Source organism: Aspergillus puulaauensis, chromosome 7 (genome assembly GCF_016861865.1).
Source record: "Aspergillus puulaauensis MK2 DNA, chromosome 7, nearly complete sequence".
Lineage (NCBI taxonomy): Eukaryota > Fungi > Ascomycota > Eurotiomycetes > Eurotiales > Aspergillaceae > Aspergillus > Aspergillus puulaauensis.
In genome coordinates, this window is record NC_054863.1 from 2,614,174 (window position 1) to 2,637,215 (window position 23,042).

The following is a 23,042-nucleotide window of genomic DNA, read 5'->3' on the forward strand; positions in this document are numbered from 1 at the left end:
CGGAGACTCGCAGTCGCCGCGGCCTCGAGACGACCAACTAAATACCTCAACTGAGGCACAGGTACGAAAGCACCTTCCAATTTACCGAGTAGGCCAGACAATTAGTCGTCGGTCTCGGCCGTTATTAGTGGAGGTCTAGTATAGCCTCGCCGATACTGGAGGAATGGAGAATAGCTTTGTTCATTGCCGACCATTACGGGTACATTCAAGACGGGAAATAAAAAAGCAAAAAAGAAAAAGTTAAAATAAAGAAGAAAAGTGAAATAGAGAGAGAAAGAGAAAAGGCCAAAAGAAAAAGAAAAAGAAAAAGTGCATGTGAACAGCATCCATCCTGCCTCCTCTCAGCTCATTTCCCACCGTCGAGTCGCGCGTTGACAGGTGGCCTAAAAAAGAAAACATACGGGGGTAAAGCAGCATCGTCCGTTGATTTTGACATCCAACTGCCTGCGAGCGTTCAAACCGCAACGTTGGCCGCGGTATCTGCAGTCTGCAGGCTGGACGCTCACATCCATCACTTCCGCTGATTCATAGTTTGGGCCTTTGGCGCTTAGGACCTCCCTAAGGTCTTGACTGATGGACGGAGACCAAGGGATCCATGCCCTTGCCCCTCCGTCTAATGCACGTCTTCCCGCTGATTCCCTGCTCTTCTGTTCTTGTTTATCGATGAGTTATAGTTGGTGAGCAGGGGTGGTGACTGTTTGAGGCGCGCACTAGGGCGTGGTGTTTATGCATGGGAACGGATATGGTGATATTATATATAAGTCGTGGAGTGCATACACAACATGGCAGACGGAAATATCCGTTCATCGAAGAGAGCAATTAAAACATCTTTCCTGCTGGAGGGTACGGTACTAGTACATTAGGTAGTTAGTTAATTAGTTACTAGTTAGTTGCTACTCGGGCTCGTAAACAGCGTCTTGCGAGCCAACTCGTCCACTTTCCGACCCTCCTTCAAGCGCAACAGAGCCTCGCAAGAAGCGAATTGCAACAACCAGACCAGCCAACACTCATCCTCTGATCCATTCATCTTGTGTCCCTCCCCTCCATATTCATCCCTTAAAGGACAGAAACAGCGTCACAAACGAAAGAAATGCCTCTTTGGGAGCAAGCAAACATCGAAAGCCCACCCCGACTGGCTTCCTCCGGGTGAAGAAGTACTTGCTCGACCTTACCTCCCCAACCATAGAAGCCACCACTCATGTCACGCGCCCCCTTCAGACTGCGCCTCCCGTCGCCTAGAAATCTCTCTGCATCTGTATTGTTGCGCTCAGGGCCTCCCCTCCACCTCCACCCCTCTCTCTGTCCACTAGCAAGGCCCGTTTATACATTTCTTATCCGAACTCTGTTTTGTTTGCTTGCCGTGGGTGCGCGGTTGGCGCCGCAGATCTAGAGAGGGAGGGTAGGCCCGTAACCCTCGTACTGCCTAATCAGGATATGCATGGAGTAAACTAGCTGGCGAGTGGGATGGACTCGCGTTAGGCGTCCCATCGTCATATAGTTAGGGAGGTAAGCCGCTTACTTTCCCTTGCCTCATCTTCGGGTTCTACTACAGTAGGTGGGTGAGTGAAAAAGGTGAGTGAATGAGCGGGCATTGGGTAATAGACGGCAATGCGCATACCTGCCCAATCCAAGGGGAAGGGGCGGATTCTATACCTCCATTAGGTGGATTGCCTGACCTTCCAGGCTAGGTAGGAGGTAGGAGGCAAGGTAGGTAGTACAGGCTGAGCCTGCGCCGATGACAGAACAAAGGAAGGAAGAGCAAGGGATATGATAAGAGAAGAGAGGGCATGCCAATGGTCATGGGGGCTGGGACGGGCATGTGTCGTACTGTGTTACCTTGATTGTGGCTACTGGAATGGTGGATAATCTACCGACGGGCGGTTATTGGGAGATGAAGATGCTGTTCACTTTCCGCTGCTACTGCTACTGCTGCTGCTCCTACTATTGGGAGTGGAGAGGAGTGGAAGAGTGCAGGCAGTGGCCATGGTCATGAGGCTGGGTTGATACGATTGTTTATACCTGCTGCAATTGGAATCACTCGGGATGCAAGTTTGATTAAGGTTCCTTTTGTCTTGGGCCTGAATTGGCCGATGGATTATGGAATCTTGAACTACCCCGTGCCATGTCTAGCCTGGTGAGTGTTTGTAGATGCAGTTGTCCAAGTGGAAAGTAATTATGGGCATGATGCTTGATTGCTTTGCGCTAATATTGAATCTTCCAAAATAGCAAACATACATATACACGTACATTCACGTTCTCTTGATTGCCATGTCATAAGTCATAAGTCATAGGCCACTACGCTGGCCTTGCACCCTCGGGTTTTGGTGCCGAATTCTTTGGCGCAGACTTCGACTCACCCGGGCCCTCGATTGCAAGAGGAGAGTCGTTGTCGCTGTCATCCTCGTCATCGCTGGAAAAGTCATCTACCGGGCGGCCGCGTCGGCGGTCTTCTTCTCGCTGACGGCGGCGCTCTCGAGTGTACTCTCGATATTTGGCATCTGGTTATTTTTATTAGTAATTACTAATAGAAGTTGGGTGCACTGCTTCGCATACCTCGAATTTCTTGCGTCTTGACAGCGTAAGTCTGGATTTCCTCCTTTGACAGCACCCGCAACACAATGACGTAGTCGGATCGTTCTTCAAACCGCTCTTGACCTGCTTCCAGTGCAGCCGGGTTTACAAGGCGACGGTCAATCTTGGTCCAGCGAGCCCCAGGGGGTATGCCCTTCTTATGGGCGTCCTTCAATGGCGCGACGCCTTCTCGGACAGGGTTCGGTTCCTCTGGAAATTTGTCGCGTGGTGGTTTCAGAATTCCCTTGGGTGGCGCGTCGGATTCCTTGGTTTGAGCGAGCTCGAGCTTCTGTTCTAACTTTGTATCTGAATGCAGTCGATCGTGTCGGCGGGAGCGGGAACGGTGACGGCGACGGTGCGGATGGTCGTTCTCTTTCGAGCTGTCCGAGTCGTCTATTCTTGGACGCATAGATGGCTCTCGTCTGTACTTCTCGAGGTCGTCATCCGAAGTGTATGCGTCGGAGTCACTCTCCCTGCGCCGCCTCGAATGTCTTCTTGGCCGGGTGTGCTCACGATGTGGTCGATCTCGCGACCGATGGCCATCAGAACGGGAAGCAAGGTTATAGTCGACATCATCCGAGTACCCACTAGCGAGAACGGCTGTTCCAAGGCCGCTGCTGGATACTGAAGGAGCAGATAACTTGTTGGAAGACTTGGTCGGTCCATGGCTATCATGATCTCGGCCATGCGTATCGCGGTCGGGGCGTTTATGTTCACGGGGGGCGGGACGGGTGTCATTGTAATCGTCTTTATGCGAAGAATAGCCTTCGCCATGGTCCTGATGTAGGGCGACTGCGCGTGACGACGTGCTGTGCCGCGCACCTGGCAGATCGAGCTCACCGTTACCGGGGCCGAATGTTGATCGGCGCAGTTCATCTCGGGTCAACTTTGAGAACCCTCGATGCGACGGAGGGGGCCCTAGAGCTCGCGGTTCTTTCCGTGCTGTTAGGTGTGTATCATCAATCCCCGTTAAGCTCAACGGTCGCTCTTTTCTCGCATTTCGGTGATATTGTAATTTAGCAGCAGCTTCTTTCTCGAATTGCTCGCGCGGGTTGGTGTAGGAGTAGGCATCATAGTTGTCAATATCCTCGCCCTTTCGGAGGCCTCCATTCTGGGGGTACCGCCGCCGACTACCGTGCTCATACACCGGGTATGCGCCATAGGGCGTACGAGAAGTTGGGTGGCGCCCGGTATCACTAGCGTAGTCGAAAGATGAGGAGTAACGATGGCGTCTATGTCCTTTGGATGATGACGGCATAAGGTAGCCGTCTTGATCTGTAAGAGGGCTCGGAGTGCGACCATAATCAGAAAATATCACAGGCGAATGTCGAGAGATTGGGGAAGTAGAAGGCACTTCGAGCATGCCCCGAGGATCTGCAGCAGATGCTGTACTGCTTCGTTGTCTGGGTCGAATGGTGTATTCGGTTCTCAACTTGGAAGGTTTACCATGATCCCGATAAGCTTGTTGGGAAACTGCGTGCGCTTCTAATCGTGGAGGAACGTTATATCGAGGATCGTACGAAGGCAAGTAGGGGACGTCGGAGCGATAACCTGCGTACATCGGGTGGCCGGCGGAAGAGTCATAGGGGTCGTAGGAGGAACTGAGCGGGACTGTGCCTGTCGAAGCTCTCATGGGATCGATTAAGTGCGAGCTGCCCGGTGACATGGGCCGGGAACGCGCAGTGGAGCCCATTCTCGAGTTTTGCGGGTAAGGGACTGCAGCGGATTGATATCCTATCGACAAAGACTGAATATTTCGAGGACGGCTAGTCGGATGAATAGGGACGAGGGCGAAGGAATCGCGCCTTGAGAGTTTTTATACTTGGAATGGCGAAAGAAGCTTTGGAACCCGACGAATTATTGGAAGAGTTGAAAAAATAATAACGACGGTAGTGTAGGGTTTGGTCAAAAAAGCAGTGAGGTCGCAGCCACCAGATGTGGGGATCTGAAGACCAGGTGGACTGCAAGCCTGCACCACCTGAGACAACAACAGTTAATGCGGATTCGAGAAAAGCAATAGAAGGCGGGGAGCTGTTTCACGGGGTCCAATGAGGCGATGGATAGTGCTTCGAGCCGGCGCAAGAAGAGGATGAAGACGATGACGCTGGTGAATGATGGTCTGAGGAGGCGAGTGGGCGGCAGTGACACTGACGAGTGACGACAGCCCGACGACTCCAACGGTGTCCAACTGGGCCGACAGAGACGCGAAGAGGGGCGAATCAGATCGGGGGCGGGCTCGAGTGTTCCGGCCTGACAAGACGGGATTTCAAAGCAATTTGACTGTCACTGCGGGCTTCGCGGACTCGACAGAAACATCAGGAATCAAGTACTCCGGTAGATATTGGATCAAAACACACGAACCGTGGGCGAGCGCGGGTGGTGACCCTGGATCACGTTGTCCTCCCTGTTCCTTTCCTGGGTTTCTCTCCTCGCGAACTGGAGTCTGATCGTCAACTCAATTGCGTCCCTCTCTCGACTGTTTTTTGCCGGACGCCCGACCCAAACTAGAGCCCCGGTTTCAACCACTCGGATCATCATCCTTGATGTTATGGAGATCATGGGGTTATCGCTCGCCTCACTTGGTCGCCACCCTTAGTTTCACCGACTTCTCCGCTTCCCAACGGGCCAATCTTGCGCTGCTCAGCGCTAAATTCACGCGTCATATCCTCCCATGCGTCCCCGTTTGAGGATGCAAAGGCGGTGGACCGGAGGCCTGCGTTGAAGCGATGCGGCTCAAAATAAGGGTACGAACCGTGCAATGCAGGCTTTCAATAGCCGACATGAGTCAAACGTACCTTTTCGTCGAATATTGTCGCAGTTCTCCGTCTTGTTGATCGACAGAGTATGGAAGCCATCTTGCTCCATCGGAGAACCCCGGCCTTCAAAACGATTTCCAAACTTGTCGCCCTCTAGTACGACATAAGGATGCAAGGCGTATCTCCTCAACTTTACCCTTTCAGCCTCGGCATTCCACTTTGGGGCGCGTTGCGACTCCTGTATGGCCCGGAAAAGCGCCGGGTTTCCTGACATCATGTGTCTTGGCGCTTCGAAGAAGGTCCCATGAGAGGAGTATAGACTTCTTGGAGGCATACCTGCATCATCATTCTCAAGGAGAGGAATGTCGGTCCCGACGTTTCGGCCCGTTCGATGCGCGCTCGGAATATGGCTTCTCGCTTTGCAGCCCGTGAAGCCAGCCCTGTTCATGCTGCAACGCCCCGCTACTCCGCTAGTTCCAATCGCAGGGACCAAGTTAGCTGCACAAAATAGAATTTCCCCCAATGCGTTCGCATTGCTGTGAGAACGCTTGGGGTGATTTCCTGTCACTGCACCTCGTTCCAACGCTTCACTTTGTCTGAGAGCCGCGAAGTGGGTCACTTTGACTTCTGTTGTATTGCTATATCGGCCGGCGTTGGCCTACTTCTGGGTTCGATCCGCAGTTTTTCGGGTGAACGCAAGGTATATGGCGTTTGAGGCATTTTTTCGAGAGCTCCGCTGTTTCCCGCAAATCGTTCAGGCACCAGCTTCTCCGTTGGTTTTGTTCGCTCCGTTCTGTGGCCCTCTGCGACTGCCTGCGTTTCTAGATGTGGTGCCTTTCTGCCTTCAGACCATCAAGGACAGATTAATGCCAAAACTCAACGTGTCATGGGGTGATTACTTGATGATCTTTTTTGCCCTCACCCCGTCAAACGGGGTTGCCGATGGTTCCCCTTCGGGTCCTGAAACAGAAATACTCTCAATAGTGACGGGCACTGAGTTCATTCAATCTGGCAACTAAGCCACAGCTCTCCTTTTCTGCAACGTTCTGAGAGGCGCAATAGCTTGGACCTGCCTTCTAAACGCCCTACACGCTTCATCCGTACGCCCTTCTGGAAGGACGATTGCGTTTGCCTGCTGAGCCTTCGAACCAGTTAACTACGACGCCTCTATTTTGCCCAAGGTGCATGGGCAATTAGTCTGTCGCCCACGGAAAGCTTCACTCTTATATAAAGAATTCCTGTGGTATAAAATCTTGACGTTCCCTGGCTTCCATGAAACTTCTTATTCAAGCAAAACAAGACTTCTATTAGTATCAATCCAAGCTTAACTCTCAAGATTTTCCATTTAAACTATCCCACCAACAGACTTCTTTCCACTCCATATTCAACATGTGTATGAACACTGCATGGACCGAATACCCTCCGTCAGCTACCAAACCCTCTCACTACACCAGGCCGGACATGTCAGGGTGGTGGAGATGCTGTGGTTGTGGGAACCAAAACAACCCGGCTCTGACTTCAGATTATTGCAGTTCCTGTACGCACCGGAAGTGTATTGGTTGCGGACCGGTTTTCTGAAAATCTCGCGACTGCAAAGAGGGGGGTTAGCTCTATGATAGCCCCTACCTCTGACACGCTGTTTTGTTTCGACGATTGCGCGCTGTCCCCAGGTCCCAATTCCATTTTCGAATTCGACAAAGAACCTTCCGGGATCTGTTCCCTCAGTCGCCGCCATATTTTATCTCGCGTTCTCCGTTTTCGGCTCTTTTGCTACTCATGCCCGCGTCTACCTTCTTGCCCGTCTTTATTTTCTGCTCGAGATGCTCTTTTTCTTACCACTTCATGTCTCGGGCCTGTTTTATATAGATTTCCCTGATTTTTGTGCTGAGTTTTCTGCATAGCGCTTGTGCTCACCTTATTCTATCTTGTTCATTTTTGCTCGGAATACCCCCATGCGATGCGATGCCTTGTTTTGATGGTCTTTTTATCCTTTTTTGCTTTATTATTTCTCCTTTTTGCTTCCCCTATCTTGCTATTTTCATTCTCGATTTCGGTGTTTTTGCTTTTCGGAATACGGGCTTTGTTTCCTGCATTGTTGGACGGAGTCTACATACAGGGCATACGGTAGTGCATTGGCATATAGACATAGATCGGCGTTGGAGAATATCTCCGAGTCTGACTCTGGGCATACATAGATAGGCCTTATCGTAATGAAACATCATCAGATACCCAACCTCAGCATTCCAAAGAAAAAAAAAGAAGAACAAAGAACAAAGAAACCTGCATTCGTGACAACTGGCAAGGCACCCTCAGCTATCACCAACAATCCAAACATGAAGCGGCGAGAACCTTGAAAAAAACCCCTAAAAAACCCCTCGGTGGAGAAAGAGGGCAAGAAGTCGGGTGCGTGCTCATCACCCGTCCAGAACCTAAGTAGAACGACGTCAGTTATGTCGTACGTCGTAGTGAGGCTAAGTAGGCGAAGTACCAGCGTCGGGGTCGGGCTGCGCCGGGGTTAGGTTCTTATTCCCCTTTTTCCGTTTCGGATTATTATTTCATGCAGGCTAAGCTCCGGATGAATATCTCCGGAATGTCGAGATCAAGAGATTCCGCTCCACTCTCCAGATCCTCTTTGCGTTACCTGAGACCCCAGGCCAGTGCTGAATAGTCAATACTAGTAGGGCTAAATTCATTGCTCAGCCACACTGTACACAGCCCGTGGGTGAATGAATGTCTTACCTCATCCCCGTGATACTCCAGTACACTTAAGTAGATGATCGGTATCAGAGTCTGGTGCGATTGGGTAGGTTTCGACCCGAAACTCTCTATGGAATTCTAAATCAATTCACAGCTCAGTGTGTTCACTGCTGACTTCGTTGACGGGGAGAAGGAGGAGAAGCGGGCTTGGACAAGGGCTATCGTGACTGACTGTGGCTGAGTCGCTCTGCTTAGCTTGATTGGGGAGTTTATTAGAGTTTCATTCAGGGCTCAATTACGTATGTGGAGGAGAGCAGAGGAGAAGGGGGACAGCTTACGGTGTCTAAATGTCGGGTATGAAATGGTGGATACCCAAGGCACAGCGGTCCTTGGATACCTGCCCAAGCTCGTATTCCAGGAAGGAAGGGTTACGGAAAGGGATCGAGGCAGAATGCGCACTGAATTGGTGACGTTCGTATATTATATTCTTGCAAACGGACTTGGTGTTTGAAGAGCTGGCATATATCGATAGGTAGTATAAGGCCGGGGAGCTGTTTTCCTCTTTAGGTAAGTTGCTGGGCCCCTGGCGATCAGACTGGTCGACCCATCCAGCCGGGTGCACCACGATTGGGCTAATGGTTGTATAATGGAATCGTGGATTAAAAGATCTCCTTGATATAGTTTTTAAATGAACTGTGTGTTGGGAAGATCGGTGAATAGGTATCCTTACTACCTCGGTAGCTCCCCATAGGGTGTGTATTTGGTATTGTAGGATTGGTTGACTGTAATGGACAATACGAGTCGCTGTTTATTGCGATGGATTGGTTTCGGGTGGATGTGGATATGCAGTAGGCCATCGCACGATCCTCCCCCAACCGCGCTATGGAACAAGGACCGCGCTATGGAACAAGGGCGTCGTAATATGTCATATGTCACAGTAGCACAAAGGCACAATGTCTCTCACTAGCGAGGCCAAAGATATAGTAATCTCATGCATACTGCATGTGGTTGCTAAATTGCATAGACGGCGACGACATCAAGAAACCTACTCATGACCCAAGGTATCCAATACAAATAAGCCCAGCATTCCAGCGCTGACATGAGCTTACCAACAGTTATCCTCCTGGCAGTAGATGATCGCCCGTAATGCAGCCATCCGCTGTCAGTCGCGATGCCGAGTTACCGACGGACCGCACGGTACACGGCTATGTATGTGGCTCTTGGGGGCAGATCATCCAGCATAATCATCGAGTCTCCTTGCGCATACGCTGATCCTGACGGGAGGGCGGGGCCAAATCTTGGATAGGTACGTGTGTGGATTGTGGTCCGTGTGCTGAGCGGACGAACGAGAGCGAGGCCGGGAATAGGAGCCGTTGGAATCTGACAGGACCGCGGCATTTCCAGAACATGGGTATAGGGCTATTTTGGTTCCTTGCTTCCCCGTGTTGGAATTAGATAAGTGGCACTGCACTGTACTGAAATTGTTGTTGGATTCTGGATTTGCCGACGCAAGGTAACTGAGACATTGTCCGATGACGAACGATCCAACAATGGGCCTTTGTGTTGCAGTGGTGCAGCACAAGACAGGGCAGGGCTGAATCGTGATCCTATGAAAGGGATTGTATGTTCCACTTCGGCACTGCATTGTTGTTAGTATAACGTGCTCATGGAGATCGATACATTTCGGGAATGTAACACGGCCCCTCTGATTTCGGATTCAAGAGATAGAGATAGATGATGTTTATGTGGTGTCCTAATATTAGAAGACTCGTATTGTGCGACAGAACAGTTATAGAAGCTGTCTAGAGTACGAGGCTGAACACGGAGAGCTGAAATGTACGAGGACATACGAGATCGGGATTAAATATTCAAGATAGACCAAGACATGGATCGTAAGTGCAATGGAGCTGGCTTCGTTCTTGAGTGAGTATACAAGTGAGAGAAGCGGAATTGGACTGGAACAACGACACTTCACCCAATCGGGCAAGAGCCCAGGCAGATCGCAACAAGGTTGTTCTCCCCACAGAAACAGACACAGCCTGAATAGCATCGTCCCAACACACTGGTCTCTCCAACTCGCAAAAAAAAAAAAAAAAAAAAAAGGAAGAGCAACCGGCGATTACGAATTTTCAAACCCAGGAAAACTCGGTAACAAGTGCATTTTCCAAAACAGAAGCCCGCGCAACAGAGTCCCGATGACACCAACACAGCCCCTCAGCAAGTCAAGACAAGACAAGAATGAGTCAATGCATGACAGCAGCTCTGTGTCATTCGTGCGAAAACAGCGTCCAATTCGTCGCTGAGGAAGATCCAGATCCAGATCCAGATGCGAATGGGATTCCGAATTTAAAAAATCAAAATCAAAAATTGAATAGATGATGACATTCTGAATGTCGGAGCTGAGGGCCTGAAGCAGGGTCGGATTCAAGGTTTGGACGCTCAAACACCGCTCTTTCGCTATACGGCCGGGGCCAAATGTATAGGGAAGCGGCGGTGTTCAACCTAAATAGGGGCGGCCCCAAAGGCGGGCAGCACCTCCAGATACCGACTGGCCTCGACAGTCATCGTGGGTCCTGCACCGCTGGAAATCAACGGTTACCAGTTACGACCCCAAGCCCGAGAAGGCCGAAGCTGAGCCTGTGCTATTTGCAGGTTTGGACTTTGGCAGTTTGGAGGCTGTTAATGAGAACGACCGGCCTGAGGCACAGGGACTGGCAGGGCCCGCTGCATCCACTCCACTGGACTTGGTTAGCCAAGACTTGCGGCTGAATTGGAGGGACCCCGGTTCGCGTCAAGTTGCCAGCTGCCAGTTGTTCGTTTTGGCAGTTTCAAACAGTCGAGTTTCAATATTGCCGAAAGCGATGTTGCAGACTATTTTCTCATATGCTTTCTGTTGGATGCTATTCGTGAATTCGTTTATGATGACGGATCGACGTACAGCCGCCCGTTCCAGGGTAGACTAACTACTAACTACTAGGGATGTCAAGATGCTCCATTTTTCGGATAAAAATAGTTGATTATGATTTGAAGATCCCGAAAGCTTTCAAAGAACAACAGAAAGGAAATTATCTGCGAGTGGAAAAGAGAGGTAATGCCAAAGAAACGCCCCCCAAACATCCCTAAGTAATAATAATAATGCAGCAAAAAAGACTTGCAGACCACAACAGCGAAATCATAGTGAGCCAGCTCACTGCTCTGGGAAGATGATGAAGAAAACAAAAAAAAAAAAAGGCAAGGTCCAGCAAAACTAATATATAGCCCAGTATATGTGTATAACCCCAAATCAAGATGCGAAATGCCTCTGTCTCCGTCTAAGGAAGCGCCCCAGAAAAGAAATGCCGTGTTCCAATGTAAATTATGCATGCGCTGATGTTGCTCCAATGTCCAAGAACCAATCGTCAATCAAATTTGCGTAGGCAGGTCGTAACATGCGCTATGTGACAGGTGAGCATTGGCTCCTCGGTGATTCCAGCGTTATTGAGATACTCACTTTGAATTTGTGGGTTTGTCACTCACTTGACGGACTGACAATCGCTGCAGGCAACATGGTGGCAGATAACGCACACGGGGTTGTGCTTGAATACTTTCGGCCCGTCGCCGCATTGGCAGCAAACATACATTGGCTCGTTGCTGTAGTAGTTTGGTCGGCGGAGACGGCTGTGTCTGTGACCACTGAGTAATTGTTGAGAGTGAGGAAGGTGTTCGAGAGGTGATGAACCCATAGCGCATGAGCTAGGAAGAGGCTGGTAGGTCTTGAGAGCTTGAGAGGGATAGCAGGGTGAGGGCATGGTTGAATGATGTTCGAGCGTTGAGATTATGATTTGACTCGGGGATGCAGACAGCTTGCTGGTAGAGAGAGTCTTGTTGTATAACAAACGGATCACGATTGAAGTGGATGTGTAGATGTGAGTTGAATGAAGATGAGAATGGCGAGGACTGAAGGGGGGAGCACGAGATATTTTATACAGAGTAGGAGCAGCTATGAATCATTGAACAGCTCTAGGCAGATTCCCAGGCAGTACACGCCCTGGGCTATGGCAGAGCCACAATGCTGTCGGGTGGGTTTTACCCAAGCACCTTCCTCAGCATCGATCTATAGTCTGGATCGCTGAGGAGCCTGATTTGCGCCTCAGGGCTTCTGCACACTTGACTCAATTGAGAATTGACTTGCAATTCTTCGAACTAATGCTCCTAACAGTCGCGCATTTTGACTCAGCTTTTCGAAGGGGGGGTGTCACTATCCTTCGAGGCGGACGAGGCTTTGTCGAGTCCAGCACGCCCGCTTTGCCCGGTGTGGAATGGCTCCGCTTCTCTGGCCCCGGGGGCTTTGAGCTGAGAACATCTTGTTTCAAGAGTACTCTGCACCGTGTCACGGTGAGGGATCATTCAGCGGTGGTTATTTCGATGCGCTTTCTAGTGTTTGTGCATTGTTTTGCGCATGTTGCGGGTGGCCTTCCCGGGGCCATGCTGCCTAAGGAGCGCTTTCTGCTGTACCTTGGATTCTAGGCACCGTTCTGGACGGCACCGCTCTGCTCCACTTCGGTCATCATTTTGCGCTGCCCTGCTGAAGGTCGAGCCTGTGGAGAGGAAGTCTTTCAATCTGAATTGCTCTGATTAGCGATCTGGCTGAATTCCTCGACCTGCTGCTTTTTTCCCCGGGCGTGCTGATTCGAAAGAAGTGCCTGCATTCCAAGTCACCTGCTCAACAGGCACCACTCTTGCTGCCTGGGTCATCCACTCGAAATCAAGATGGAAAATTACCTGAAAAAAAAAATAAAAAAAAATAGGTAGAGCTCTTTTTTTCCTTTTTTACAATTTTTTTATTCTATCTTGCAGATTGTTGGTTCTCTGTGCTACACATGAAAGGCGGTGCCAGCGATCACCATTGCAGCAGTGTTGGCCCTAGGACTGCGGGTGCTTGGTTCCCAACTACCACCATCTCGGAACGCCCACATCTGCGTAATTCAACTACCTCATCAGAGTTATTGACTATAACAGACGCCCTTATTAATATGTTGCCCGGGCTCTGCGCTTATCGCCTCACTTCCAGCACAAGCCCCCTTCGACTCTATCCAAATCCGCGGAACGCCCTTACGCCCGTACGCCCAAGTTCGCCCTGTCACCTTGCGCGCTGTTCGCGAGCCCCGTGACGCCATTTTCTCCATCGTTTACGGTTTACCCGGGCTGGAAGGATTTAACGGATTGAAAGGCAGAAAAGTTCGTGCCTATTTCCGAAGTAGACAGCGTAGCCAGTTGAAGTGGACGCGGAAGACATCATGGAGGAGTGCGGAATCTGGGCCCGGGATACTACTCGACTCCACGCGGGGAGGCCCGAGTTCCGTGTTCCAGGCAGAGGGATCTCTCACATTTCCTTGACCAGTAGATCTGCATAGGATGACAGCATCGTCATGCTCTATCTCGGCGTTGTCGTGGTGTCTAGGCTGCGACGTTGAGACATTCGACTGTCCCCATTGATTGTCCCTCTGGGGAAAGCAAGAGGGAACCGTTAGATGATGGGAGAACCTTAGTGAATCGGAATCGGAGAAGGATGCCGCCTATCGTTATCATCACGTGCGAGTTTGCACTGTTTGCATGTGTCACGTTGCAATTATCGCAAGAATGCGACTTCGACGTCAGCGACAATCCTTACCTCACATTGACTCCTTTACTTCCTCTGTAAATAAGCCCTATTGCAAATCGACTATGCATGCATATGGAGTTTTATGATACAGTTTTTCGTCTCTTATGATCCCCCTCTGCGGAGCCGCTTCCCCCCTCGGCCTCCGTCAGTCAACGTGAAATGGCAAGGCAACCGGACCCGCGCATTACTCTCGCCGTTGCCCGAGTCATTCCGGTGGTCCTTTTCGGCGTCATTATATATGCCTGCTATGCGGTTACAAAACCACTGTGCAGTAGGTCTTTTTTATTGTTCTGCACAACATACTTTGCTAACTCCTGACAGTCGATTATCTGATCCATCCGCTCCCGAAGTATGACCGCCCGAGCCGCGTTGGCGCAGGCGCAGCGATAATCGCAGTATTCTATGCCCTGTTGTTAATCCTCTTAATCACCTATTTCCGATTATTGTATAGCGTGGTGTGGAACCCGGACCTCCTACCTCGACCCTCAGATCTGGAGAAAGAGTCTGCCCATCCATCGTCTCGGCATTCGCAGGACCGTCCTTGGAGGAAGAGAAAGTCGCATCGGAAATCAAAACCGACCGAAATATCGGATAAACCCGAGGGAGATGTTGAAAGAGCGCTCGATTATAATGCGGGGCCGATGATGCTCCCGTGGGACACAGCTGGGTTGGAGAACTTTTATAAGAAAGACGTCTTTGTGTGCCAACCGGATGGGAGGCCTATGTATTGCTCGAAATGCTGCCATTATAAACCCGATAGAACCCACCATTGCCGAGAGGTGGACCATTGTGTTCAGAAGATGGACCATTTTTGTCCTTGGTGAGTCTCCGAAATTCTTTCGTTCTCGGCGTGTCTGACGAGCTTCAAGGGTTGGAGGTGTGGTGTCGGAAACCTCGTTCAAGTTCTTCATCCAGTTCGTTTTTTATACAGCAGTATTCTGCTCCTTTATCATGATAGTATGTGCGATTTTCACTGCAGAATTGAAAAAAGATGTGGGTTGCTCTTCCTCCTTACAATGAACCAATCCAGGCTGACCCTTTTGAAGACCGGCGATGTTAACCCCCATTGGGTTATCGGCATTGGACTGTTAGTAAACCCAGATTATTTCATCGTATCATTATCGCAGCTCGATACTAACGGTCCACAGGAGCGGCTTCTTTGGCTTATTTACTTTTGGAATGACTATGAGCTCTATGCAATTGGCCGCCTCCAATCTCACGACAATCGAGAACCTCAACCGGCGATCTGCAGTATGGACCTTGGCTATCCGGGTACCGAACCATGTGCTCTCATCACGATGGGCTCCAACCTTTCACACTGTAACCTACCCACTACCACCCATGCCCCCTCCGCCTCCGCCTCCTCCGCAGCCCCCGATGCCAACTCACCCCGGAATTGGAGGCGGCGCCCAACCTCCCATGTCAAATTACCCCGGAGCTGGAGGTGGCTACCCACCTCCGCTCCCACAACCTCCAACAGGCGCTGAGCAGCATGTCTTCGCCGTCCTCCAAACCCTACCTGGAGAGAATCCCTTCGATCTCGACAACCCCCTCAAGAACCTCCAACAAGTGCTTGGATACTCCATCGTTGACTGGCTTCTCCCTCTGAAGCGCAGCCCATGCGCAGACCATAGCAGTTTTGAAAGCGAGTTCGCTATGGGGCCCGTAGTGTCCCGACTGAAGAGGGAGGCAGGACTGGAACTTGCATCTGCTGCGGAAATTAATGATAGTAGTAATAATGAAGCAGCACCCACACATGGCCAGCCAAAACATAAACGAAGACGAGGAAGGCACCACCATCATCATAAACGACCGGAATGACAGCATTACCTAGCCTTTATTGGTTTATAGACTTTTCAGAACTCCTTTTTTGTATATTTATTTAATTAATATTGTTGGAAGGTCGGTTGTCTTTGTGGATAGAGTGTTGATATTGGTAATGCGATGCCGTTACTTGGTACCTGGTTAGTTGATTAATGTAGTAAGTCAATTCTTCCAAACAAAGTACATTGAACTATGACATGGGTGTTGCGCATCCAGTACACATTACTAGTGCCATCTGCTCACTCGTTCCCTCTCGTATTGTTCCGCCGAGTAATCAGCCCATTCACTCTGGCGTGGACGTGGATCATCAGTAAACTTCCGTGCAGTAAAAGAGACCCCGCTTCCAATGCTGGAAAGTGTTCCCACAAACGCAGCGAGGTTCTTATCTTTGAATTTTATAGTGCCAGCACCCGCCTCAGAATCAATCGGGCCCTCGTGTTCACGACACCTTGCCTTCAGCTGGTACGTCTGAGGTGTCCGTGTCCCTGCCTGGGCTTTCTTTGGCCGTCCGCGACCCCGTTTAGGAGGGGGTGCTTTCCTCTTGGATCCAGTCTGTGGTTTTCTACCTTCCTCTTCCTCTTCCTCTTCCTCGGAATCGTAATCGTCTTCATCATCTAAATGGCCTCCAGCTTCACGGTCTGCCCGAGCGCCGTACTGCCCCAATGCTGCAGTATCAGTACCGATAAGCATGATGCCCCCAATAACCCCGAAGTCGAAACAAGCCTGGAAAATTCCAGGTTCATCGGTGGCATGGATGTCTAGACTTAGCTCGTCTGCTAAATCCGGTCAGTTGTCTTCGATTTCTTCGCAATCAATAATGTAGCCCCCAACGGGCGACGGGTTCGTCTTCTTCTTTTTCAGTGATTTGAGGTACTCATTGTGCTCCTCTGTTTTCTCAGCCACTAGTTTATCTTCCTCCTCCTTAAGTCTCTTCTTTTCTGCCTCAAATTCCTTCTTCTCCTTAGCAACATGACCTTTAGCCGCTTTCTTCACTGCGGCACTGTTCCAGCCCATAAAAGCAGTCTGTGTTATGCAGCCCCGAGCCGTCTCTTGATACAGACCGGAAACCTTTCCAGCGGCTTCTTGCATCTGCCCAATACGATATTCGCTTTGTAGAGGATACGGCATGGCAACGACAGTGGTCGTTTTCGTGCGGTCTGGTTGTCTGTCGCCCGCTCGCAAGAAGTATGCATCCATAACCAAGTCTGGATGGCCTGCAATATACTCTGTGTCCTGCGTATCGATCCACTCGCGGTGCATCTGCTCTTGCAGCGATATAATATGTGCAGGAACGGTATCACACTTCCCCGCTTCGAGGAACCGCTTCAACAGCATCGTTCCGTTACCAGAGAGCTGGCTTTCATCAAAGGACACCCCATAATGCTGCAACTGGCCGCGAACAAAGTTTGGACTATCTCTCAGCTGCTTTTTTCCCTTCAGGTGTGATCTTGGGTAGGAACATTCTCCGCAAAGAGGCGCCGTCGACTCGCTCAACCAGGCCGTTTTCTGTGAGGAACCTGCCGTAGCGGGACTGAAAACCATCGCGAGTGATAGTAGTATCTCTATAAAAGGACATGAGAGCGACGAGGGGTCGTCCGGCGTTGTCAGGGTTGAGTAAGTTAATCTTTGCTGGGCTGAACTACGATGCCCGACAACATCATACCTAGCCCGGTAGGTAGCTAAGGTGGGGGCTTGATCAGCCGTAGATCCATTGGCGCATGACTAAGTACTGCACAATTCCTTTCGAGGTAGTAGACCGCTGACATGGTGTTTAGTAGACTTGCTGGGTGAGTATGTAACCGATTGTGAACCGGTAACTGAAGTCCCATCCATCGTACTTAGCAATACCTGGAAAATGTTGCAGCAGACCGCCGCTCCACATTCCTAGCTGGCCTTGTTCTACCTAGCTAATTTAGCGCATTTGCCTGATGTACGGAGTACATAACTACAACGGCCCCCAGTTCCATTCGCAATTGAATTTCCGATACTAGTAATAGCAGCGGACAGTCGGCCCATTCAAGTCCAGACGCCCTTCGCCCGAGTAAGAAGTTAGTGGCGTTCTCATGGCTCCATCCAGGCCCTGGCCCGGGGCCGTGGCTTGGGCACGCACTGCCACTGGCCCGGGGCCTTTCCTCGGGCAATGCGCGTGCCATGCTTGCCGGGCCCGGAGTACATGTAGACCTTGCATATTGGACTGAGTCAAGTTCCACAGGGCCACAAGGCTAAATACCTCATGTCTCACGCCTCGCTTTCGAGTACTGGTATGTACGTATGCAGATAGCCCTCAGTGCCCTGTCCGCGCCTTGGGGCTGACGCACTGCCTACTCGAAGCCCTAAGGACCTTGAAGACCGGTGGTTTAGGTACTGTTCGGCTTGACATGATGACCAAATGAGATATTGGATTGAAAGTCGCGTATAATTAATCACTAAAAACTAAGTATGTGTGTATCCCGTGTATGCCGAAAGCCACTTGCTGTACAATCCCATTATAACTCCGTATTTGGGAACGGGAACTGCAGATAAATGCTGCTCAACCCAGCCTTGAAAAGACCTCGCGTAACAGATGAAGTTGTTCTCTTCTTTCTCTTCTTTCTTTTTCTTTTCTTTTCTTTTTCTTCTATGTCGCGGTCTGTCCTGCTGTCAAGGCGGGTCAATCGCCTACGTCCCAGAATGGGAGGGGGGAAACGAAGGGCAAAAGTAAGAAAAAAGAAAGAGACCTGGGTCTTTCCTAACTCCGCGCTCGCCTGTATGCCAAACCATGATAGATGACCGATAAAAAAGACGGGGGAAAGGGGGAAACTAGGGACCAAGCCCAGCATAAGGGTAAGATGTCGAGTTTGCTTATGAGTGTATGTATGGGCAGTTCTCCTCGAATCGAGGCAACATGGCGAGGGCCAGGGTCATGTCTTGAATAGACAAGTTTCTAGCGATGCCGATGCAGACCGATACCGATGCTGTGACTGCAGCTCACCTTGGTGGATATTGAGGAGCTTCCTCAATTAGGTAAATCGTTTGCTGGGCCAGAGTCTGTTGTTGTTACAGCGCCAAGACCCGAGTGGGATCTTGAAGAAAGCGTCTACGATATCCTGCAATCTCTGTGGCCACAGTATTCATGTCCTTCACCCTGTCGCGCCGCATGTCGTTGATGGTTTCTTTTAATCCAGCAACGTAACTGTCACACTCTTCCGGTGTTTTGCCTTCCCGTAGAGAGCCCATTTGGACGAGAATTTTGTCATCTGCCGAGGTTAATAGTTCTGTGCGTCAGCATCCGCACGGGCAAGAAAAGAATATTTTCACAATCAAATGGGAAACAACTCCGGCAGCACATGAAAAGGACGGGAAACAAAAACAGGGGAGCAGGACAAAGAGGAACACAGGCAATGAAGGATGAAGAGATGTGAAGTTTATGTCCAGCCAGATGGGGAGAGTTGTGCAAATTATTGTTTAAGCGTCGACGCACCGCTGAGAGCCATGTCCCGGAAATGTTGATATTCACAGGAACGGTCATTGCAGACACCACCTGAGGTCTCAAAGGGACAAAAATGTTTCAAGGGGTCAATATTATGGCTATAAGTTAGAGAGCGATAGCCGCCGGACACCTTGTCGTTGTAGTCTGGATGGTATCGATAGGCCTTGAACAGCTTGAGCGGACTAGTGTAGGGTGAGAATTTACGCTGTGAGTCTTCAGGGCGTCGCGTGTTCTGTGCGGCAAGTCAGCGTCGAAACTTCCAATAGAAACTGAGGTTTATCGCACATCCAGAAGGTCAATCTGGGGATATTGACTTGGTTGCTGTAAATCCAGTTCCTGGACCTTTTCAGTTAGCGGCTCACCAGCGACTTGTGATTGTTCTTCTGAAGACCCCGAGATTTCCATATTTGTGTCAGGGCTGGGGAAGTCAGGGCTAGGAGCAGGGGAGTAACTCGTATCAGAAGCACTAGCAGATTCTTCGGGTTCTGGCGGCTCATAAGCTTCCGAGGCGGGAGATTCTGGTGAATCGAGGTTCTCCGACTCTGCAGCGCCAGCCCTAGACAGCATGTCGGTTTGGGTTGGAGCGTTGGGGGCTTTATCTGTGGATAGCGCATCCTCCGGCTGTGATCCTTGGGGTCCATTCGGAAGGCCTGGGGCAGCTAGTACCATTTCTTCCATGGGCGCAATTGGATCCATGTTAGGATCCTGTGCGTCAGGTATCTCTTCATTTAACGAACCGGAGTCGCTGCTTGAATCGTCTGTAGATTCATCCATTGAAGAGCTGGAGTCTTCTGACATAGACGTGTCTGATGGCTCTGCGGCGGGCGCGTCCGGGACGGGTATATCAACATTAGGAACATCGGGAACATGGTCAGCGGCCGGGGGGTTTGAAGTTGGAGGATTGGCGTGTTGCGCCAAAATAGTATCTTCGTGAGCTTGCTCATCTGCTTCTGACAAATCCGGGGCTGCTGTGTCTTCTTCTAATGCCTTGTTCTCATAGCCTTGAGCTATAGCGTAGTGATTGTAAGTTGTTGTGTCTGGGCGTTGATATCCTGGGATCGATAATCTTTGAAGCATACCTTGAACAACGTCGACGGGCATTTTCTCCTTTGCTTCCATGTCAATCAATGCGACATTTATACGATCAAGCGATAAACCAGAAACCTCTAGCTTCAGGGTGTTGAGCTCTTGTAGAAGTTGTCGTCGGCCTTCTTTGCCTTTCGCTAGCTCCGACGATAATCTCTCTCCTTCGCTTCTCGTGTCAGCAAGCTTCATTTCAGACTTGTGTATTTCCGCGTCCAGAGAAGGAACACCAGCTTCGATCTCCTGAATTCGTAATATTTTAGACTTCATTTTCCTTAATCCATCAGCATCCATTGGCCCTAGAATTTCGTCCACGCCTTTGTCATCAATATTCAACATAGACGGATCAGATATTTCGGGCATATTAACGAGTTCGGGAGGGGATAGGTCTGAAGCACGAGGGGACTGAGTACGGCTTGCTAGCTTTGCCTTTTTACGTTGCTCGAGCTCGGCAATCCTTCGGTGCATAGCTTGAATCTGAAGATCCTTTTTCCTCAAGTCTTCCTGTTCGGTGTTTTTAAGATTGTTCGGCGTTGAGGAAGTAGAAAGACCCTGGCTCTGGGAAGTCGCCGGGCGATGAGGAAGACCATCAGCCGGAGGCGGATATACTCGGATTAATCCTTCTGCAGTCAAAGCGTCAGAAGGATGTGCAAAGGCTGTTTCAGCGTGCACGCTTGCTTCCTCTTCGTCCCCATAGAATTCATCGTCACTTATATCGATAACAAGTCTCTCAGGTATTTCATGGCTGGTGCTGTTGCTGAAGGCCCTTTTAGGTAGGGGGATTGGTTCATCAAAATCCGATGCACGAGGACGTTTGCGTTGGCTTGAACGAGGGCAAGGTGCCGATTCGGGTATTGATTCTTGGATAGGGGTAACATGTGCGCCGTTTATCGCTTCCGGCACCTTCTCTGTCATAAATAGGCCAGGGATTTGATCAAGAGAAGCAGACTCCGGAACGGGTGGGCGTTCAGGTAACGGATGCTGAACAGTCCAGGATGCGTGGGCTTGCGGTGCCTCCTGGACAGAATTTTGCAGTTCTTTCTCTGGAATAAGGCTATCAGATGACGACTTCTGTAGATTCCTCATGAGTCCTTGCTTCTTCAGTTGTTCAATGCGTTGCCTCGCAAGTTCAGTTTGCGCCTTGTTCTTTTCCTTGACGCGTGCTTCTTTTTCGTTCACGGACGTATCTCGTGAAGGAGTAGTTGTTGTAGATTCATCAACTGCAGAAGGCAGGGCTTGAGGCGATGAGACGGTAGTTTCAATATCCGGCTGAGTTGGTGCGGGGACGGATGAGCTCTTAGCGGCTTTGGCAGCGAGCATTCGCGCGATCATGTCTTTCCGTTCCATAGGTTTAGCTGTATTGGGCTGATTAGAGTGAAGTGTGGGTCGCGCCTCAATGGATGTTAGCTTTGGCGTAGCACCATGTTGAGCTTCGAGGTGTTGTGTAGGTTGATTTTCTTTCTCGTTTATGACTGACGTGCTAGCCCCGGGTTGAAGATTGTCACTGGAGCCTGCTACAGGGTCAAGATCCGCGAGGGGTGTGGTTGGAACTTTGATGCCAACTTCTTCATAAAGTTGTTTAAGTATCGTGGGATTGATACCTTCTCCAACAAGCTCACTGTAACGGATATTGTGTGGTGCTAAGCTGAGGAGGGCACCTTGCGCTTGCACCCGAAGTTGGGCAAGCGAAACGCCATTAATAGAGGACGAATGTTGGTCGACGGAGGAGGGAAGAAGTGAGTCTAGAGCGCCCATGCCTTCACTAGTAGTCTTCATGGGTTCAAATAAAGATTTTGGCATGGGGGGCGATATGGCCTCTGTTGGCATGGGGGGATTGTAAGCTTGAGAAATGTTAGCATCCTGTATGTAAATAGAATAAGGGTGAGTTTGTCCATACGGGATCCGCTATCTCTACTAGATGCGCGAGGCTCGGGTAATGCCTCGCCTTCTTCAATTTCTGATAGCGACTCCCGGCGAGTCTCCGCGGCGATGGCAGAACGGTCGTCATGTTTGGGGTGGAGCCCGCCCGAAGTCGCCAACTGAGATTGTTCCGCCTGCAACCCGTGCTCTCTTCCATTACCCGCCCCGTGGTATTTCCAGTTGCCGCCAGCTCTCCCCTTGGGGCGTCGAAAGCCACGCTTCTCCGTTCCCGTAGCGCCCTCAAGATCAGTTAATTCACCTTCTTCCCGATCCAAATCCTGCCTTGAACTTGTAATCGCCATCAGCTGCGAATCTGTCGCGTTCGACTGAGAAGGATGCACCAGGTTGTTCGTTGATGGCTGTGGTTGAGGCTGAGGCACATAGGAATGCGTAGGCAACTGCCCGGGCATCAAAGGATATCCCATGTGTGGCATCGCTAAATGAGGAGCCGGTGCGGGGGGAAAGGAGCCTGGGAAAGCAAACGGGGGAGGCGGGAAGGAGCCTGTCGCACCCGCGCCTCCCAAACCTGGAAGGTGCGAGTTTCCGTAAAAACTTTCGAGGTTGTGATATTGTTGGGGAGTCGAAGAAGGGTCTGGATTGAACGGTTGAGGTTGAGGTATAGGGCCCGATGAAGGCGGCTGAGGTGTCGTCCATGGTTGTGTATAGTTGGGAGGACCCCAGAAGGGGGGGGCTGAATGGATCGGGTGACTCGACATGGCTAATGGCTGCGCGTTCTGGAGTCTAGGTACGGGTGCCTATTTGCGCTCGACGCGGGGTATCTTTTTACTGAATCGGTCAAACTTCGAGCGTCTTTAGACATAGCACATCACTCTCGAAAAATATTATGGGACACGGCGCGTCACCGACAAACCACGGTATCTAAAGCTCCTGCAACCACTACTTGCAATCCAAACAGCAGTGTAGAAATTAAAGGAGGCTCGTTCGTCGATATAAACATAAAATTGAAGTGAATACAAAGAAGAGTTAAACGAGCGGAGATGCCAGACGTGAGGAGATGACGGAGAAGAGCAACATGGCGGAACTTGAAAGTATCAAAAAAGCGCAAGTTTCGTGCTGCGAA

The 23,042-nt window shown here is 50.5% G+C and overlaps 7 protein-coding genes across 7 annotated transcripts; 1 reads left to right on the plus strand and 6 right to left on the minus strand.

Annotated features, from left to right (window-relative positions):
• Positions 1 to 2,295: 2,295 nt before the first annotated feature.
• APUU_70993A (uncharacterized protein) lies at positions 2,296 to 4,264 on the minus strand (the record flags this gene model as incomplete). The annotated part of the gene is made up of 2 exons (XM_041695928.1): positions 2,296 to 2,498; positions 2,554 to 4,264. 2 exons carry the CDS (start codon positions 4,262 to 4,264, stop codon positions 2,296 to 2,298), a joined length of 1,914 nt encoding a protein of 637 aa, XP_041561609.1.
• An 862-nt stretch (positions 4,265 to 5,126) lies between these two features.
• Positions 5,127 to 5,775, minus strand: APUU_70994A (uncharacterized protein; the record flags this gene model as incomplete). The annotated part of the gene is made up of 2 exons (XM_041695929.1): positions 5,127 to 5,284; positions 5,367 to 5,775. The coding sequence occupies 2 exons, from the start codon at positions 5,773 to 5,775 to the stop codon at positions 5,127 to 5,129; spliced, it is 567 nt and encodes a 188-aa protein (XP_041561610.1).
• An 8,049-nt stretch (positions 5,776 to 13,824) lies between these two features.
• PFA5 (DHHC family palmitoyltransferase) lies at positions 13,825 to 15,486 on the plus strand (the record flags this gene model as incomplete). The annotated part of the gene is made up of 5 exons (XM_041695930.1): positions 13,825 to 13,936; positions 13,987 to 14,485; positions 14,535 to 14,658; positions 14,712 to 14,752; positions 14,814 to 15,486. The coding sequence occupies 5 exons, from the start codon at positions 13,825 to 13,827 to the stop codon at positions 15,484 to 15,486; spliced, it is 1,449 nt and encodes a 482-aa protein (XP_041561611.1).
• A 228-nt stretch (positions 15,487 to 15,714) lies between these two features.
• Positions 15,715 to 16,179, minus strand: APUU_70996A (uncharacterized protein; the record flags this gene model as incomplete). The annotated part of the gene is made up of 1 exon (XM_041695931.1): positions 15,715 to 16,179. The coding sequence occupies one exon, from the start codon at positions 16,177 to 16,179 to the stop codon at positions 15,715 to 15,717; it is 465 nt and encodes a 154-aa protein (XP_041561612.1).
• A 96-nt stretch (positions 16,180 to 16,275) lies between these two features.
• On the minus strand, positions 16,276 to 17,031 carry APUU_70997A (uncharacterized protein; the record flags this gene model as incomplete). The annotated part of the gene is made up of 1 exon (XM_041695932.1): positions 16,276 to 17,031. One exon carries the CDS (start codon positions 17,029 to 17,031, stop codon positions 16,276 to 16,278), a length of 756 nt encoding a protein of 251 aa, XP_041561613.1.
• Positions 17,032 to 17,975: 944 nt separating this feature from the next.
• Positions 17,976 to 18,308, minus strand: APUU_70998A (uncharacterized protein; the record flags this gene model as incomplete). The annotated part of the gene is made up of 1 exon (XM_041695933.1): positions 17,976 to 18,308. The coding sequence occupies one exon, from the start codon at positions 18,306 to 18,308 to the stop codon at positions 17,976 to 17,978; it is 333 nt and encodes a 110-aa protein (XP_041561614.1).
• A 217-nt stretch (positions 18,309 to 18,525) lies between these two features.
• APUU_70999A (uncharacterized protein) lies at positions 18,526 to 22,395 on the minus strand (the record flags this gene model as incomplete). The annotated part of the gene is made up of 5 exons (XM_041695934.1): positions 18,526 to 18,725; positions 18,950 to 19,190; positions 19,244 to 19,965; positions 20,038 to 21,882; positions 21,939 to 22,395. 5 exons carry the CDS (start codon positions 22,393 to 22,395, stop codon positions 18,526 to 18,528), a joined length of 3,465 nt encoding a protein of 1,154 aa, XP_041561615.1.
• Positions 22,396 to 23,042: the final 647 nt, after the last annotated feature.